The following is a 20,688-nucleotide window of genomic DNA, read 5'->3' on the forward strand; positions in this document are numbered from 1 at the left end:
TAAAAAGAAAAATGAATCTTGCTAATTTTATAAGAGACGATCTCTTTCAAATTTTTATATCCGCCAATACACGGTTTCACCCGAACGAACAAAAATTCTCGATAATGAATACTATTTTCACGCCTTATTAATTTCAATTTGAAGCTCTAGGAAAAGCTTTAAAACTCGTATATGTAGAAACTACCCGATGGATTACGCGATTAAACGATTTCGTGCTTGCACGTCGCTAACACAGATATATACTCGTATAGGTATAGGTACTCTCCCTCATACACACGCACGCACACACACCGCGTTGTGCCATCCTTTAGTAAATTATCCTTAAATATTCTCCGTTGAAATTATCAAAATTTATTTCTCACTGCTCTTCCTTTCCCCCGACACATTCGCACGCAAGAAAGGAACTTCCAAATTTGAGAATTGAAGATTGTGTGTGCGTGTGTGTGTGTGTGTGTGCGTGTGTTCGTTCGAGGCAGCTGGTCACGAGCCGAAACTCATCGGTATAATAAAGCGATTCTGTCGCAGCGTCGACGCCAGAGATCGAGACTTTGGTATAGCCGAGAGATGGTCGGACGACACGGTGTTCTCGAGTCGAGCTTACTTCATGCCAGACAAGAAACCGGCCGAGCTGGGCGTGGATCACATAAGGGAGGAAGACGCTGGTATTTATCGGTGTCGGGTCGACTTCCAAATCGGCCAAACGCGAAACTCCAAAGTCAATTTAACGGTGATAGGTAAGAACGAAACGATCTTTTGACAAATCTCTTTCATTTGCCTTAATCGTAAGAATATTTTTCTACCGACGAGGAACATAGGCCTCGGAAAGTGGCTTCGATCGAATTCACTCTTTTTCGATCGAATGCACTTTCAACGATATATTCGCAAATCTTTCTTGAGTTTTTATTCAAAATTCGTATTCTTCCCCTTCGAAGGTGTCGCCTTCTTTTTTCTTTTTTTGCTTTTTTTGCTTCTTTTGCTTTTTTTGTTTTTTGCACCTATGCACGCCGCGCGCGGTATTACTACAGCTCTCTCCTTTTCCGGCTTTCTTCTTTCTTCCTTGAAATCTCTCAGGAACAGGGAAATACTCGGCTTCGTACCAAACGGATATTATTCGTCTGGTGTGAGATTTCAGTCTGAGATACATACTCCGAGAGCGTAACCGAAACGTTTGACATTTTTCCGCATTGGAAAGGTCGCGCGCGAGACCTTCCAAGATGCAAAGGGGTTTTCAAAAGGGTTTTCCACGGTATAGTCGCACTGGATGTCTCCTACCTTCTTACAACGTTACAGTATGTTGCACGTTAGATATATGTGAACGGTCGTCCTCGCTCTCTCACGAGCCACTATAATCTAACAATACGTCTCTCGTCAGTAGACGCGGCAAACGGCAAAAGGCCAACGGTCTCGATTTATAGTCAACGTTCTGCAGTTGACATTTGTTGAACGTATGTATGCACGCATGGATCCGGTTATACGAGAACCTACCTCGGTATACGAATAGAAAATATCTATCGCGTCTCTCGTGTGCGCGCACGTTTCTTCACGCGTTCGCATCACCTACTAGCGCATGCCTACTGCGTTTTTCCAGGCGAAAGCCATGAAATATAAGCGATCGATGAATTATCTTTTTTATCGACAATCGAGGTCGGAGTCGCGTCGATATCTCGCATCCGAAACGTAAATCTCTCTTGAATTGAAGGAAAAATAACAAAAAAACAAAAAAACAAAAGAGAGAAGCCCGTACACTGCTTCCGTGTATCTTAATCCGTTGAAACGTTTCTCGGATTTCTCTCGCGATCGAGACGTTGTAAAGAAACGAAATCTATAACGGGGCCACGCGCATAGGTAAAAGAATGGCGGAGAACGTTGAGCGGGAGATGAACTACTCCGGCAAAAGAAAGGAAAATAAGAAGGGAAAGAGGATAGGAAGGAAAAGGAAGAGGTTGTTATAACGCAATGGAGAGGGGCAGGAGAGTGTGTGTGTGTGTGTGTGTGTGAGAGAGAGAGAGAGAAGGGAAAAAAGAATCCAATTAACAATCCCGTTCAGAAGTTATGGAGATGCCCTGGCCGAGCGTGCCATGCCGGTCTCGTTGCTTTTTCTCCTCGGCATGTGCCGAGGAATTTTTCCCGCGGGATAATTAGCCCCTTCTACCGAACAATCCCCGACCTCACCCGGAGCATGCTCCGGACAGAAGCCCTCGTAAACGCGAACGTTGGTAAACCTTTTCCAGATGAACGCCAATTAACGTGCTTTCTCCGCTCTCCGCGGTACCCTCCTACTCTTCCGTCGTACTTTGCTAAAATTGCTAGTTGCACATCGGTCTCTCTCTATCTTTTTCTTTCATTTCTCTCTCCCTCTCTCTCCCTCTCCCGCGTGTTCGCAAGGCGCGTGTCGTTTTCGAAACACGTACGCGCATAAACGCGAACGGAAGAGAGCGACCTTTCGTTAAAAGCGAAAAAGGAAACGGCGTTAAAGAGAGCACTCGAGGAATTTAAATCGCGCTTCTCGCAAGCCAACAGCCGTCTGTGTGTCAAAGAGAAAAAAAAGAAAAAGAAAAAAAAAAAAAGAAGAAAGGAAGGAGAAGAAGGGCCACGAGTACGAGCGGATAGCGATGTCACGCCAGAGGATGTTTTCGAATACCCGACAAGACGCTTCCCTACTCTCTTTCTCTCTCCACTCATTTTTCAACCACAATAATCTCTTTTATTAAATATTTGTACTTTTGTTGTGGCAAAGCCCATCGCAAGGAGTAACGAAAGGAGGTATAAGTAAATGTATCTACTGCGAGGAATCGACGTTACTTGTTATCAAATCGAATAGCCTACTTTCGAGTAATCCGATATTAATTCGATCATGTTCGCGCTTGAGCTCGAATAAACTATCGCTCCTTCGCTAAAGGCTCCATTTAATAATGCAACGATTGATTCATGTTGGCCCATCCAAAGTTGCAATCATAAAAGTGTATATCGACGTAAGGTGATACTAATAACGGGTAAATATATATTATAGAAAGCAAACGAGCGAAAGGAGTGGATATGGTCTAACGACGGTATAAGGAGGGAAGAATGTTCGAAAAATAAAAGGAAATAAAGTAAGAATCGAGGAGGCGAACCGTTGAGAACCGTCTTTTACGTTTCAAGAGAAGAATAAGAACGAAGAGTCATAAATTGGATCGAAAAGAATTTATCAAGTTCGTTACTTCGAAAAACGACGCTTGCCACCGCGTACTTCTTGCGGCACGTCACGATATACGATAGACATCGATTCTTCGATTTTCAAGAAGCTTTACAAACTCCTTTCTCTGTGAAACGCGAGAACTCTTTCGTGGGAACGACTCGCGTTATAATCGTAAATCATGCTCGAACTTGAATATATAACGCACATCTTTTCCACAATCAACTGTCCCACGGATTTGTGAAATTTTACGTATTATAGACTTTGAAATTGAGCTATTCCTCTTTTCCCGTGTTATCAAATGCGTTTGATCACCCGTCAAAGTTGCCAACGAAATCGCCTTTCCGTAACAAACTTTTGGCGCTATCCGTTGACGTTAGGATGAGGGCTGTTAGTTAGGACGCTGCCGAGGGAGGGAGTTGGGCCGCGCGCGCGATAGAGAGAAAAGAAGAAGAAGTAAGGAAAAGAGGCGGTAACCTTTCGCTCGAATTGTTCTCTCGAAAGGTAATCGATCTGGATTTTCTCTCACTCGTCTTCTCGACCTCGAACTTTTAATAGTATTTTACTTTTAAGTACACTTCCGTCCGGATGATGCATCTGGTGCAGACGCGAAAGACGATCGAGTCGAAATTCCCTCGTAGAAAGTTAATAAGAAAAAAGTGGGGGACGAGAGAGAGAGAGAGAGAGAGAGGGAGAGCGAAAAAACGACACGTAAAACCATGTTCGACGAAGGGATTCAACGGGAACGACCTTGCTCCTTCTTTTTTTTTCCTCTTTATTAAACGAGAGCTCTTTTTCTTTCGAACAATCAGAGCGACTCTCGATTCTCCTCATTTTTCTCCTTTGCTATGCCATCTCTCTCTCTCTCTCTCTCTCTCTCTCTTCCCTTCATTTTCTCTTTATCGATCATCCGCTTTGATGAGCGAAATTGACTGTGAAAATATATAATAGAAGAGACGTCGAGCCATTTGCAAAATTGGAAACACTCGATGGAAATGTACATTCCTGTTGAAGATGGAAGTAAATATGAGCTAGAATACGATCGAGTTCGTGCTTTCCAACTTGTCGACATTTCTATGAAGTGCTTGCGAATGAAGATCGAAAAAGTTAATTGTAAAGCGACAGGTGCCCGGCTAAAGAAATCTCGCGTAGAAGAACTGTCTCAGCAGTTAGAATCTTGAGGGATCTATTGGAAATGATTGGCCAAGATTTAGTGTATTAGATAAGATCGACTCGGTTTATGTGAAAAAGAGAGAAACGGCTCTGCCGTTAATTCGCATTTAAAAAGTACTTTTACCGTTATAAATGCAATCACGTTCTAGAGAAATAAAAGGAAAAAGGATTTTGCTAACGAGAACGGGAAGAGCATCGTCGATGGACGTACGAAGTAGTTTGGAGAAGCGGACGTAGTTGAAACGCCGCTTGAAAATGTACTTGAATTCAATTGTTTGAAAGTAGCTCCGTAATCGGTTCGCTCTCGTCGTTACCGACGGTAAATAGAAAGGCCGCACCTGTTAGAAATCACGGAAGAAGGTCCTCGTTCGCGAAGCTAGGGAAGATCCGAGGACGTCACGTTGAGTTTTCGAGGAAGGAAATAATTACGCTGTTCGTGGTACACTCTGCCTCAGAATTCTCTCTCTCTCTCTCTAGGTCCTTACGTACGTACTTAGATACGTACTTAGATACGTACTTAGATACGTACTTAGATACGTAGGTTGTTTAAATGGCCGAATATCTCGATCACATTTTGCGAGGAAGTAGGTAGAAGGTAGAGTTTAGAAAGAGAACAAGGACGTTCTTTCGATTAGCCGTAACGTGCACGCGAATAAATTTCACGAACGGATAAAAATTTTACGAACGGATAAAAGTTATCGTTGATGAGTAGAACGCGATCCACCGGATGAAATTTGGAGGAAACATTGAGAATAGGAACGCGCGCAGCTATCCAAGCTGAATAATAAAAGCGCTTTCGGAGCTCTTGGGTATCTCGGTGATCAAATTTCGTGGCGGAAGGATGGGAAAAAAAAAAAAAACGAGATCGATCGATTTATCCGCTCGAAAAGGGAAGAGAGGAGAAGAGGTGAATTTGTCGAAATTCACGCGTGAACACGCAAGAGAGATGCGAACGAGTATCCTCCCCCTCCCTCCTCTCTCTATCCATTTATTGGTCCATCCAAACAAACTCTCGGAGTCGATAGCAAGAACGACGAATAACAAACGAGTGGTCCTTTGTGTATCGAATACATCGAAAGTTGCTCGAGTTACTCGCTAGAAGAAGTCTATCAATCATTTTCCAACGAGGATTAAAACGAACGCGCGGACGTACGTACTAATCGACGACATTCTTGAAATTCCTTGGTTCCGCTTCCGCGAAACTTGATAGGAGCAGAGAACTAGCGGAGAACAAGCTCGCAAAGAGTCGAGTTACATGGCGCAAACGTCTGTTGCAAACAACCGCAAAGGGAAATGTAAAAGTTGAGAAAATTCAAGCGCACGGACCTGATGGCTGTAGTTTCGCCCTTAAACACTCGCGCATTACGTCACTTCAAATCTATGCGAGGCAAAGTTTGTCAAAAGAACCCATACCCGTCGGCACTGCCTTTCGAGTTTGTCATTTCTCTTTTCCTCAATGGCACGTATAGCTACGCGGTATTTCTGGCACGTAATACGGTATGACGTAGTCGAGAATAAATCCTATTCTTATGTATCCTCATTTTCGAGAGGAAAATAATAAAGAAATCGAGACCGAGGAAGGCCAAAGAACAGAAGAAGAAAATGGAAATGAACGCGTTCGAACTATCGCGAGTTTCGAATTATCGCGAACGTTAGACACGACGACGTTATCGATAGAAGCAAGTTGATATCCACTAGTACTAGTGCTCTTGCTCGTTTCCTTAACGAGCGCTCTCGTGGCAGCTGAATTGGCAAAGAGAGTCTCGATGACTATTCGCGTATAAGCCGCGCTAACAAACGAGCCGCCGAGCTTTCGCTCATTTGAAAAAGAAAAAAAAAAAAAAAAAGAAGAACAAAGGCTTACGTCAGCCCGCTCGGAGTGACAAACTTTGATAATTTGCAATAATTAATGTGATGCATCCCCGCGAAAAAAAAAAAAAAAAAAACAAAAATTCTTCCTAATCCTCCTTATCCTAATATTCTCGGTATAATTCGGTAACCTCGAGGAAATATTATAATTGGTATGTCGACGTTAAAATATCGCGGTGGTGATCGCGTTCCTAAAAGTGGCAGCGGTATCGATGATCCTCCGACGAATACTATCCTCAGGAATGCCAACTGACGCTGCATAAAATGCACAAATTGCGTGTCTGTCGAAATTAACGAGCCGCGATAGCGACGCCCGTCGAAATCATAAGAGCGAGAAATGCGCTTTAGCACGCTCGACTTCGTTATGGAAATTTGGATTTCATCTCACGGTGCATTCTTGTAATATTCCAATCATTATTAATAAAGCAGCCACGCACTTCGCACCCGGATGCGCGTAATTGCAAACAATTTTCCTGGATTAATCGCTTTGTTCGCGGGAATGCGGTCGGCGCGATTCGGTAATGCTATTAAAAAACGATGTATCGGCTTTCTTTCTTTATCACTTTTTTCATCTCGGTTCGGTGAAAAAGAAAAGTAAAATCGCTTAAATGTTCCCAAGTGAAATCAACGGGACGGCGGCACCGGCAATGACAAAAGGGGAGATAAAGGCGAGCGAAAATGACCGAAGCTCCGATCGAAAGACCGATCTCGGATCGGTTTCGATTTACATAGGAATAATCGCGTATCGATGTCTACAGAAGACGCACAGAAGCGCGTTAATTATTATTTCGCCGTTCCCTTTGTCGGCCCGTGTCTCTCTGTGTGTTTCGAGCTTCGCGAGACAATTACTTGCTCGTCGACTAAAATCGGCTCGTCCGAGAAGGGAGGGGAAAATTGCCCGAAATGAAAATATTTTTTTTAAAACCATAAAGGATCAGATCCGTTCGTACGGTCTTCGGGACTAATGAGAAAGCGCTTCGAGGATACATCTCGTTTGCTCTTGAAATCTACCACGCTGGAAGGAATGAAATTTCGATCGTCTTTATCTCTCCTTCTCCATCCAATTCCGTTGGACGAATTTCATCTTCCATCCGTTTCCATGGTCGGGGATTCGCGAATCTCGCCCTACATCTGAATCAACAACGTTGAAAGGTACTTTTCCCGAACACGATAGGACAATCTTATTTCATCGGATAGACTTCGATGGTAGAGACACGGGAGATAAAGAATTGGAGAAAGTTGGAAGAGAGGAAGAAAAATGAAAGGGAAAAACACGTTCGGTGCTCTTCCACGTCCTTGTTCGTGCAAACGCTACGATGCTTACCGCGACATTAAATTCCATTCATAGATCCTTTCCAAAAGACTTGGAAATACTTGGCAAAATTCCACGACGCGGTAAACCACCGTCGCCTCTTTCCTTTTCCTACTCGTCCATTCGAGTGAAAAAGAGTGAGAAAGAGAGAAGATTCGATAACGGTTCTCAGGATTCGCGACTTTTTACGCTCTCGGGAAAGGAGACACTTTTCTCTCTCTCTCTCTCTCTCTCTCTCTCTCTCTCTCTCTCGCATGTACTTCGAGATCTTAACGGCAGAGTTAGGAAGGACGGTACGAAATAACGTGACAATTGCGGAAAGAAATAAAAGAAAATAAAAGAGACAAAGAACCACGAAAGAAACTCGATCATCTCGTTTCTTTTCTCGGTTCTCGAGCGCTTCGCTCCGAAAGGATAACAAGAGATTAGAAGAGGTTTAGAAGATACGATCGAGCGAGGGAGAGAGCGAGAGGGAAAGAAAAGTATTAGTAAACGTGGCCTAAGAAAACCAAGAGTTTCCGAAGAGCGTATGGGAAACCGAAAGAAAAATAAAAAAATTAAGAGAGAGAGAGAGAGAGAGAGAGGGAGAGAAATATGGAGTCGATTTCGACGTACGTTTAATAAGAGAAGACCAACCGATTCGGAAAGAAACGTAAAAGAAAAAGGGCATAGCGTACAATCCGTAGTAGGAAATTTTGCTACACAGAAAGAACTACGGACTATAAGAATCGGAGTAGTTTGCCTGTAGAGTGAATCAGAATCTGGCAGGTACTCGTCTTCCTCTTCTACTAGCACAAAAGGAACAAGTACGAGACGATTCTCTTTGTGTCCGAGGAAATGCGCCAGAAATGGTTGTCCGTGCTAGCGAAGGAGAGAAAGTGCGCTAAGCAATTATCGTAATGGCGGTCTTCAAACCGCGGAACGTCGCGAAATTATTACGGCGTTGAACGAGGGCTGGTACGTTTCTCAAGAAGCAGGAGCAAAAGATAGGAGAATGATCTTTGATATTCAGCTCCTTCGTCGGAGATACGATCGCACGAATCACATATGCGTTTCTCTAACGAAAACGAAGATGGCCGTCCTCCTCTCGTACCGTGAATTAGAGTATCGACTTTTTGCAATTGTAATTTCTCCATCGCATTACCAATAATACCAGCTCGATACCGCTCGATGCAGTTTTCTTTTCCATGCTATCGCGACGGCAGTAGGTACAGGTGGCTGACTTCTATGAACTAGACGTGCGCGATATCGATTTCAGATTTCAATTTAATGCCGTCTCACGATATCCGAAGCATCCGAAGATCTTCCAATACCAATTTCGCGTTATCGGACTTTCGCTTGATGGCGAGCGACCGAGAGAGAGAGAGAGAGAGAGAGAGAGAGAGAGAGACAAGCGCAGAGGCCTTTTCATAGATGCACGACTGGCGCGACCGTGAATCTTTTCGTTTTTTTCTTTGCTAATACCACGTGCGAATATCTACGTTCTCGTATCCATCACTTTTCAGTTCCACCTCACAGAATCGTGATCGTCGACGAAAGAGGCATCGCTCGGGACAAGACGGCAGGACCCTACGCGGATGGCGACTCCTTGCGGCTCTACTGTGACGTGTATGGCGGTAAGTAAGGAATACTTAAACACATAGATATGCGAGGACTCATCAATTTCTGGTGTCTCCAACGAAGAAAAGAAAGAAATATTATATCTCGTATAATTTGAACGAATACAATTTCTATGATATTTTTCCTTCACAGGCAAGCCGCCGCCCACTGTGACCTGGTACCGTAACAACAATTTCATGAATAACAAAACGATGAACGTACGTAGCGGCGTGACGCGCAGCGAGATCGTGATAAAAAATTTGGGACGAGACGACGTTCTCTCGGAGCTGACCTGCAACGCGACGAATAATAACAGATCGCTCCCGCTGTCCTCGACCATTCGACTGGATATGAATTGTAAGTATCTATCCGCTTGAAGCAATAAAACAAAGCGAACAAAAGAGTCGCGACGCGACGCTTCGCTCAAGTAGATACGCTGAATGGACGACTATAAATATTCTCTCGGCGATTCAAAGAGTCTTTTCGCCTCTACCAATCGACTCTAGTTCCTACTAGTTCGATGTATTATCGACAAATCAACCTTATATTGTGTCTTATATTTTATTCATTTCAATCGAAACATTTTCTTCGAATATTTTTAATTATAAGCAGAATTTTCAACTCTAGAAACAACTCCATCGGCCAAGAAGAAGAAGAAGGATAAAGTTTGGTAAGCAAAAATCAAAACTAAAAACGCATTTATGACGAATAGACAAGTGGATTACGCGATGGCAGATATCGTAGTGCGAACGAACAATCGTAGAAATACCATATCGCTTTTTCACAAGAGCGAGTTACGGTCGGTCGAAGAGCCGGGTATTTCGATGGTACTTTGTTATTGACATGCTATCGGTACGCTGGGTGATGTTTATCGGGATAACAGAAAAACCGATGGTCATTTTTCTAGCTTCACCTGCGAGCTCGGCGAGAAAAACACCGACAGAGAGAGAGAGAGAGAGAGAGAGAGAGAGAGAGAGAGAGAGAGATATACGCCGCCGATCAAGATAGGAGATTTTTCGGCTGGCTATACGCCGTTCGTCAAGTTGCCTTTAGAGCGTCGAAAGCGAGTGGCTAAACGTGACCGAGCTCGAAAGCGCGTTTAATCTCGACCGCAGCACGCTGCTATTATGAAAAGATACATCTACCTCGACCTGGTGTCCACATAAAAAGCTGTTATCGTACGATCGTGCTATAAACTTGCTCCCTTAATTTATGCAACGCGTTACAGTTTCTTCGTATAAGACGAGAATATCGTCCATTCGAAAGCGTTCCTACCGTTACAGTGACTATTACTACCATTGCTGCTGCTGCTGCTGCTATCGCCAATGGGGAGACAGAGAGACAGAGAGACAGAGAGAGAGAGAGAGATCGCGCCGATGTTATCCCGTAAATCTTCCAAACACTACACATACTGGAGATCAAATAGCTTGGTAGCTGTGTGATACGCACGTTATGTTACAAGTAAATCAAGATGGACGAGACACAATACATAGCCGTAGGTGGAAAAGATAGACTCTTACGTATACTCGCTTCTACCCTCGCGCTTAGGAAGCTTCGACGATTCCCCTTGGGTGCTTTGTATTCTTGAAGAGAAACGTGTCTTGTCCCTGGTTACAGTGCGTAAAAGCCGAGCGGGTAAAAGAAACAGACGAGTAAAAGAAAAACGGTGAAACCAAGGAAAGTGATGTTTCGTGCGATCATTAAAGGGCGAATAATATTTCTGAATTATGAAATTCACTCACCCCCTGCCCACTCACTCACTCACTCACTCTCTCTCTCTCTCTCTCTCTCTCTCTCTCTCTCTCTCTCTCTCTGCAAAGTGAATTCCATTATCTCGCGCCACCAACCCTTACATCTTCGATAACGTTCGATAGCAAATACCGCACCGCGTTTTATCACACCGCCAACGTTTTATCAGTGCCCACACGTTAATTCCGTTGCTCGAGAAAGGAACGTTTTACGATACCCATATTCGCCACGCTACCTTTCATCTTCTTCTTTTTCCTCTAAGCGAAGCAACTTGATTATCATTATTATCATCATCATCATTGTTGTTGTTGTTGTTGCCGCTACTACTGCCGCTGCTGTTATTGCTATTGTTGTCATTACGTCGCTTTTTCATGGCGAATACGTTAATGTTATCAATTCAATTGTTGTGCTCCGTTAGTTACATCAATGGAAAACGAATAAAAATGAGGATAATTGAAAAAAAAAAAAAATAAAATAAAGACAATGGACGAGATGAAGAATGTGCGACAAAGAACAAAAGTAAATATACCGTTTGCATGAGACCATTAAAAATATGTGGACAAAGCGAGGAGTTGAATGGCGAAAGAAATAATCTGCTACATCCAACACGGCTTTCGCATTAACTAGCGATTAATTGAACGACCGCGACCGGAGGCTTTTACGCGATTTCGACGTGCGAGTAAGCGATCAAAGTTTATACGCTATTCGCGCAACATTGAAAGAAAACGATTTAATAACGTACGAGATAACCTTAAATACGCTTGATGCGTTTTTTGCGAATAAGGAGAATATATGAAAATAAAGCCGTCCAAAAGATTTTCCGTTTACGTTACCTATTTGATTAAACGTTTATGTTTTTGCACCAATATGCTTTTGGCAAAGTTTCGACACGAATCAAGAGTTAACGATAAGAGAAAGAAGATATGATAAAAATCTTAACATATTTATCGGCTTCTTCAGATGAAACTTTACAAGAGATAATAATTTACAATTAGCCACGGTTCGAATAAGCGTCGTTTTATTTCGACGATTGATCGAGATAGCCTCGCTAATGAAATCTAGCTAAATGAAAACGCAGGGTGTTCGATGATTCATTTAGGTCAGATCGCATATGAACGTAGAGGAGGATTAAATACGCGCGTCTTTATTTTCGCGACGTCGGGAATGGTGCTTTTCCGTCTGTCATCGTTAAAGAGTCCGCAAAGCAGTAGTTTCTCCTTTAAACGTGCGATCCTTCGTGCTTTTTCAAAGTGCTTATTCGGGAGATCGAGATTGCATTGGTCGACAATGCCTACGCTAATTGGAGCGCGACTCCTATCGATGCGAGAAAAGAAAAGAGGGAAGCTATTAGAATGACGTACACAAATGATTTCTTTATAAATGACACTTCCCTCCTAGCAACACCTTGCTCGTCGACACGTTAAGTAGCTGCATTTAAAGGGAAAGACAAATTCAAAGAGAGCGACGATTCGACAGTAAAGAAAAAAAAAAACGCATCTTCCTGTTAATTCAATAAAAATAACGTTTCGTTCTGATATAGTTCGAGACGCGATAACATATTAACTTTCCAGATGCAAACCTCCCCGTGATTTTGCGTTTCGGCTGGCCGAAACATTTCGCATGTAGCATTTCGATATACTTTATAGAATATTGACCGACGATCGAAATACGTTTTACATACGTTATCCATATGTATCCATGATCGATCTATGCGTCAGGTACAACGAACGATACGATAAAGAGAAAGAAAATTCATAGAGAATTATGGAATAAAGAGGAACCGTTGATAAGCCGCATCGACCATGTGCAAGTACGATGTAGACTCCTCGTCCCCGGTTGAAAAGTAAATTCAAAGGACACATGGCTGGATCTCGGCGATCTCTCGAGTAAGAAGAAGCGATCATCTGCCGGAGACTCAGGGAATCGCGACGATGCTTGAATTTCATTATCTGCTGGAAATTGAATTTCGCCGATCAATTACTCGATTCGAAAAGAGGAGCAAGGAAAGGCGCGTGCAAGATGGATGCGGGCATCGTTCCGGGCGCGGATTCTCGTCCGCAAAAAAATTCTTAACGGCTGCGCTCGAACGGCTGATCCGTCTCCTTTTTTTTTTTTTTAAGAAAATACACCTATCCTTTCACTCCTTCTCCAGATATTATCATATTTAGGCTCTCTTTTCGTTTCATTTCCTAGAAATGTCTTTTTTCGAGCGAATTTTTCTTCGCGAACGGTATCTACGATAAGAGAAATAAGCTCGGCGATTTACAAAAGCCGAATTTAGCTATAATAACGTCTACACGAATTAGCGCGCGTTATTATTTAGAAACACGTGTACCGCGCTATTAATAGAAGAATTAATTATATCACATCGAGGCTCCTCGTGTATCGTATAGAGGCCTTTCTGAACACTCCACCTTCCAGAGTAATTCTACGCGTTATCTTTATTTATTATTGCCACCCAGCTTATATACGTAACAACGTATTACATAATATGCACGTACGTCCATGGATATGCTTATACACTTGCCTTTGCGATGCGTATGCATACGTATGCAAATGCAAGGTTTATACGCTCGGTCGAATATACATGGAGGGTCGAAGCGTCGAAACGCAGGGCGCTTTTCATCGAAGGATCCTTATCCGCAAAGTTTGGCTTTCATTCGCTTTGCAATTCAATTCGTTGAATCTTCCAAGGATATATCTTTCTCCACGTTTCGCTATCATTTTCGACAATTTCGATCGAACGTAGATCGGTATTTTCCTTTCCTAGCATAGGAGGAAATGCAACGAAATCATTATTTCAACTTGCAATTTGTTATCTCCTTCTTACGCTACGTCGTGTCGCCTCAAGGTGTTTGCGTGCACGGTATAATATCTCCAAGATTTAACGTCTCTCTCTCTCTCTCTCTCACACGCATACACGCATACACGCTCTCTCTTCATCCAACTCTCTGTGCCAACCGAGAGTTGTCCGACGGGACGACGAAACAATTACTTTGCTCGCTACTACGATATCATCGCGTTGGATTATCCGTACGACGTGTGCACGCATGAGATGATCGAGTTATGAATGATATCTCTCCACTCGCCCGAATATAACACTTTATATCAATTTCCTCGCGCTCATACTCGATACCATCTTTTCCCTTGAGTTTCCTTCTCCGAATGAAATGGGAGAGAGAGAGAGAGAGAGAGACGAGCAATTATCATAGAAAAGCGAAGAGATATGCAATATCTAATGTCATAAAATCAAAACCGTCGAGACAATAGAACGTTGTCCATAGGGGATAGTCAATGTTGGAATTATCAGACCTTTTAGAATTTTCCTTAGACAAGCTTCTTAGAATTTTTATATTATAAAATAAATATTAGCGATATGATGGGAATGCGGACGATAGAAAAATAATTCCACAGATTTTTTATGATTTCATCTCGCATTTATAATATTTATGCAAACTCGAAAGGTCCTGCACGAGTTTTCTCCTCGAAATCATCTCCGATCGTTAATTCGTTAAGAAAAAGTAAGATGTCGAAATTGCCCTCGTCTCTTTTTCCTTTTAGAACGACCGAGACCAATGGTTGAATCAATTCCGCCGATTAATAACTTTCAATCGGCAGAGAATCGTGTATTTGAAGAAAAGGAAAAAATCTTCAATATGGGCGATTTTAAAGACATTGCCATTCGGTCGCAATTCGATAAAAGTAAATTGAACTTGAAAGAGTTTAAAGCAAAAGTTAAACCCTATGTTTCTGTTAAAAGGGAGAATTTGAAGAACATTGTCTTGAAAGAATTAAATAGAAAATTTAGGGCGACGATTTACGAGGAAACGTATAATATAATAATAATTCGCACGGAATAGACGTTTCCGAGCGAACGAAACATTTATTGTATAACGTGTATCGTTGGACAAGTAGTCACAGTCGAGGCAAGCTAAAGCTGACGCGTGTCAGTGGTAACCGGCGTCAGGTGGCAATAAATATTGCAACTACTCTCGTATTCCTAGAGAAAAAGTCTGATGCAAGGAGGAAAGGGAATGGAGCATCGGGAATATTTCTTGGTCGGCGTTGATCCATGGCGTCCTTTTAAAAACGTAACATCTTTCCAACTCTCTCTCTCTCTCTCTCTCTCACAGCCCCTCGCCCTCTCGGTCTCTGAATGGATATCCGGCATCGTTGAATAGACCTTCCCTCTTGCTCTCGCTCCTCGCTCTGTCAAGAGACTGGCCTGAATTTCTAAGCGAGGAAAATGTTACCGGTGTGCGACGGACATGAGGAACAGAAGCGCGAAAGCTTAGCCTTAGGCGGTAAGGATGACTGCCGAGTGCGAAGACGACTACCAAGACGTCTAGTAGGAGGGCGGAACGCGGATAAAAAGGCCGAAGAGGATCGACGTAGCGTTGGAAAAGAAAGGACGGACCCTACCATAGAGAAGCTTTTCAGCGTAAAGTCGCGCACTCACGAGCGAAACGTACTATGTATACTATATGGCAAGTACCTAGTTACATACGTCGGTAGGTAAGTACCGTATACACGGCTCAACGTCGCAACGAGAATAAATGCGTATCCCTTGCATTGGGATATCGGGGCGTGCTCGACGCGACGAGCTTTCTCTTTCCTTTTTAAAGAGCACATTTTGCGATTTTATAAACGATACCGTCTATTCCAAACTCCTGTAACAACATAGACCAAAATTATCGTCAGGCGAGGATGTCACTGGGGGATTTTCTTATTGCACGCTCGAGCAACGATTATAAATTTGTATGTGATATTCAAGTTGAAGCGTATGAACTGCCGCATCCAATGCCTTTTTATCCATTCATTAAGTACTATAAGTTTCAAACAGTCAAGATAATTGCGTATTAAACGAACGTTCCAGCGAAACAAAGCGAATGACTCGATGAGTCGAGATAGTTACCGAATTACAAATGTCGTGGTGAAATTCTATCCGCTAATTCCACTTGGTTCTCTCCGAACCGAATACCGAAGGCACTCATCCTAATTTACAGTCAACAAAAGCGTCGATAAATCAATGAAAATGAATGCACTATGCTGCGGACACGGCGCTACGACGAGATGAATTTCTTGATAAAGGATCTCGAGCGTACGAGGGAGAGAGAGAGAGAGAGAGAGAGAGGCGATAGAGAATGTAGCAAATCGACGTTGAAACGAGTTTTATTTCATACATCAAGTATAGCTGTACGCGTATGAGAGATATTCGAAATCCCTTTGTACGACTAACCCCAATTGTTTGGGAACGGCACACGTTCGATCCGTCTTCTCGTTAAACGACAAACCGCGCAGTTATAAGTCCTTCTGACGCTGTATAAAGATTATATTAGAAACGAGCCCATGCAAGAGATGAAGGTAAAGAGAAATATACAAGCGATTCTCATAAAGCGCGAAAGGACGATTTAACTCGTAGCTACAGATTATCCTACGTTCCACGGTAATTCGAACAGCATAGAGAATTACCCGCGTGACCGTACGCTCCTGCTTATCTGCCAGAGTTTCCACAAGGGACGATAACATTCCTGCTCAGTATCGATTTAAACGCGCCAAATCCAAAATAATCTTTCGTTTATTTGTGGTCGCTTTCGAGCATAAAATATGTATCCTATCCGGAATCGAACGATCCTGCGAACCCGAACAATGCTTGCCCTTAGAAAATTTCTATCTATACCTAACTAAGATCGTTATCCACGTGAGTAGGCAGTTTGGGAAAATAATGTTGCCAGTACCCTTAACGACGTTCACATATTTTTTTTAAGAGCGCGCTCAGGTCTGGCATATCAGCAAAATTCGCTTCCACACACAGAGACAGACAGACAGAGAGAGAGAGAGAGAGAGAGAGAGAGTCCTTCGGAAAGCAATAGGAGCTAATCTCGTACAAAAGGTTTTTGCCACTTTTACAGGGCCGCTCTTACAGATACACTGTGGTAGACTGTCCTAAATTTTAAGCACGCTGCAGAGGCACGTACGAGGTAGAACAAGTGCTTCGGAACAAGGTTTCCAACATATTCTCTCTCACACACGCACATAGGCACACTCTTCTCGTATCCCTTCTGCCCCAATCTGTACTCGAACCAACCTACAGCTCAGGCAGACTCTCGAACGGGGTACGCGTACCGGCTGTTTGTATAATACGCGTGACAAATCCCGCGTTAGCCGGAATCGCGGATTAATGAACGGCCTCGTTATACGCGACGCGAACCGCGCTTGTTTATCGTCGACCGTTCTCTGTCGGCAGCACCGATGCGACGTACACTTGAAAATCGATAACCATTAGCCATGCATAGATTCGCTAGGTCGTACAGTCGCATTCTACACGACATAGAGCCGCTTTAACGAAAAACACGCGTGTATCTCAAGGACGCGTCGGAAGGAGAATGATTTTTATCAATATTTCGTTTCCTCGAACATACCACATTCACTTTCTCTTTTCGCATCGTCTTTCATTTGCCGGTTTCCATCCAATATTCTCTTGTCCTCTTTCTAGAAACTTTTTTCTTCCTCGTAGATGGCACACGCCCTCGTGGCTCCTATAAAAATGGGAATCGTTCGACGCACACTCACGGGACTCAATCTCGTTCCTTCGGAAAAGTACGTATCTGAAACGTACGACACAATATGTACCTTGTCTCCTAACACATTTCTCTTTTTCATCGAAGCGTCTCTTTACGACGATAGACGATAGAGTTCTTTTGAAATATCCAACGGTTCTTTTTGTTCAAAGAACAAAATCACGTAAAAAATCACGTAATATTAACGGAGAGATCGATCATTGGAATCATTCAATAATTCACCAACGCTCGAAAACACCTTTTTAATCAAGCTACGTCGGACGGTATACTCGAATTTTCTTCCTTTTCCTCATAGAGAGGAATATTCTAAGAGCATCCTCGTATATGCGCTTCTCATTTAAATTTGCAAAAATACCGACCGATCGTGGTCGAACATGCGCCCGTCAAAGCGCAACCGGAGCACAGTGAAAAAGCCATCAAGGAGGACTACTTGTATACGTCTTCGATCTTCGTTTTGCGCGAATAATAAAATAAGAACGATGTAAATAGAAAGGAATACATGCGATACGGGTATCTAACGTGTCGTACAATATATATATGTTAAACTTTATGAATGCCATCGAGCGAACGCTTCTTTCTTCTCCATTTCACTAACGAAAATTTGTCTTTTATCGGGCAAAGAATTTCAAGATCGCGACGAGGTGGGGTGGGGTTGGGGAGGAGAAAGAGAGAGAGAGAGAGAGAGAGAGAGAGGCAGGCAGACGGACAGTTAAACGGAGTGTGTGAGAGAGAGAGAGACAAAAGTGGACGTTTCAAAGACAAAGAGAAGTCGAGCAAAGACGGTGGACAATTTTCCGAATAACTCGATTCTCGTTCCTGGCGAAGGCTGCGACGCAGCACAAATGATGTATAGCTTTATAACAAAGAGAATTTATCAACGTCAATTTGTCGCAGTATAGCACGTCCTCTCGGTTACACCGGTGCTATCGCGAAAAGAGGAATTAGAAAGAGAGAACAATGAGAGAGGATTGATTATCCTGCGGGGAACGATTCTCTAAAAATACGAGACAAAACCAAGATCCGTAAGTTAATTGCAGGACTTATAATTCGTTTTAATTATTTTCATCTAGAAAATAATGACTCGTCTACCCAACGATAACTTATCCAACGCAGCGTGTAGCAAGACGCATAAAGAAATTACAAATGCTTTGACACTTTTTGCAGGAAATCATTAAGTAATTGAAAAAATATTTCTCGCTATTTAAATACGTTCATATCGAGAGTTTCAATATCATGAACGCTTATCATGGACCATATTCCATCCGCTCTGTTTATTGCAAAATACAAACGATCGCATTATACCGCAGCTTTATTTTCCAACGCGATATATTTTATCGCGTTAAGGTATCGTATAAAATGTTTTAATTACATGGTTCTCCGGTATACGAGATAGAATTTATCTTTTCATCGCAATTATAGAAATTTATTGCCACATCTCGACTCGATAGGAAAAAAAGAAAAAAGAAAAGAATGAAACTGAAAAGGTAGGCCTTTATAAAGGCCTATGCGTTCTCGGTAAAAGGTACAAAGAGATTTGCGCGCGATGTTGCATTTTAAAGGAGAAAGAAGGAGGAAGAAGGAGAAAAAAAGAGAAAGGAATAAAATTGACAATTGTTTCAGTCAGCCCGCTGGAAGTGAAAATAAGGGATGCTAATCAGCCTCTATCGGCCGGCAAAAGGTACGAGCTCGTATGCAGGACTTCCGGTTCGCGACCACCGGCGATTGTGACCTGGTGGAGGAACGGTCAACGTTTAGTGGATTCCAAGGAAACGGTGAGAAAACGGGAATCATAATTCCAATAGCTTCTTCTCGCGGCTGACTCGAATCGAATTTAAAAATCGACGAAATAGTCAAGTAAAAGGTAAGAGGGAAAGAGGAAGAATGCCGTGCCGCGCCGCGCCGCGCCGCGCCGCGCCGGCCCAATAATATAGAAAGATAGTGTCTAGGAAGTGTAGGAAGGAAGAAATTCGTTAAGAGTACTTCGCCAAGATTCGGATTATTGGCCCTTTTTATCGCACAAGTAGTAGGACGAAAAGACGTAACGAAAAATGCTTTCGATATTCGATTTGTACGATAGAACAATATATGTAATTTTCTGACTCTCTGGCGTCCTTTTCTTCGGCGTTCCTTCGAGCGGTCCCATATACGTCTCGTACACGAGCCATAAAATAGAGCCAACCATGTGTGCGTATCCTGAAGGCTAGCTCGTGCTCGCGCACATTAACTTAGCGTGTATTCGTCGAAATGGCGTGTGAGATATCGTTATCATGAGCTCGTGCCGCGGCTTAAGCCGCCGGTAAAAGCGTCGTTAAGAGCCCGAGGTAATTTAAATCAAAGTAAGCCACTGACGCGATAACGCCGCACCGCGCCGTTCGCATCCTTCTCCCTTTAACCTTGCAACAACTAGCTCACTCGTGCGCGGACGTGCCAACCCATGGATACCGTCCTAGCGAGCACGTAATTAAGCTAAATTGATGCGTGACAGTCGGCTTGCCGGTGTTGCTTTTAATTAATTGATACGCCGCTACGAATTACTCCGTGTTTACGAATGATTAGTCGCAATTGCGAGTGCAATCAGCGTACCAAAAAAAAAATATTCTTTACGACTCGATTTCATCGAATATGCCACGGTAAAGAAAACAGAAAACTCACCGTTCAACTTTGCGCGTTGAAGAAGAAGAAGAAGAGGAAGAAGAAAAACGAGTCCTACCCTCTCTGCGCTTTCCTATAGATTATAGTTCGCCGCTCGTATTTCTCTCGGCCGCTTCCCACTTTCACCCCTCACGCTCCATCGGTCCCTTGCTCTCTCTCTCTCTCTCTCTCTCTATATATATATATATATATATATATATATATATATATATACACAGACACACACACACACATATATGTATATATATCCCCTTTTGTTTAAGTTTCTTATATAAGCAACAAAACAAAGTATTACAGCACCAAGTGTATCGAGTCTGAAACAATATTTCCTTTTGGTAATTCTCCCTTCTTCGAAGAGTTGCATCTTTCCCTGTCCGTACGACAATTCAAATATTTACATCGTCGTCTTATCGGATTAAAAAAAAAAAAAGAAATAAGAAAAAGACTCCATAGATCGGAAGCACAGCAAAAATTCTTTCCTTCCGTGATATCTCAGGCCATATAAGAAAGAAGATCGAAATAAGAGGATGTAGAAATGAGCATACGCAGTAGGTAGTCGTAGTTTAGGTCGATCGAAA

General features: G+C 42.8%; 1 protein-coding gene across 3 annotated transcripts in view; it reads left to right on the plus strand.

The window, feature by feature from the left end:
- Positions 1-20,688, plus strand: part of LOC124425932 (nephrin-like) — a 74,889-nt gene that overhangs the window by 45,417 nt on the left and 8,784 nt on the right. For 2 of the 3 annotated variants that reach the window (XM_046967020.1, XM_046967021.1), the window contains exons 3-6: positions 526-734; positions 9,035-9,145; positions 9,282-9,485; positions 19,079-19,230. In XM_046967020.1, coding sequence (XP_046822976.1) covers positions 526-734; positions 9,035-9,145; positions 9,282-9,485; positions 19,079-19,230 — 676 coding nt within the window. The remainder of the gene's footprint in view (positions 1-525; positions 735-9,034; positions 9,146-9,281; positions 9,486-19,078; positions 19,231-20,688) is intronic. The other variant, XM_046967022.1, reaches the window with a different exon arrangement.

Source organism: Vespa crabro, chromosome 8 (genome assembly GCF_910589235.1).
Source record: "Vespa crabro chromosome 8, iyVesCrab1.2, whole genome shotgun sequence".
NCBI lineage: Eukaryota > Metazoa > Arthropoda > Insecta > Hymenoptera > Vespidae > Vespa > Vespa crabro.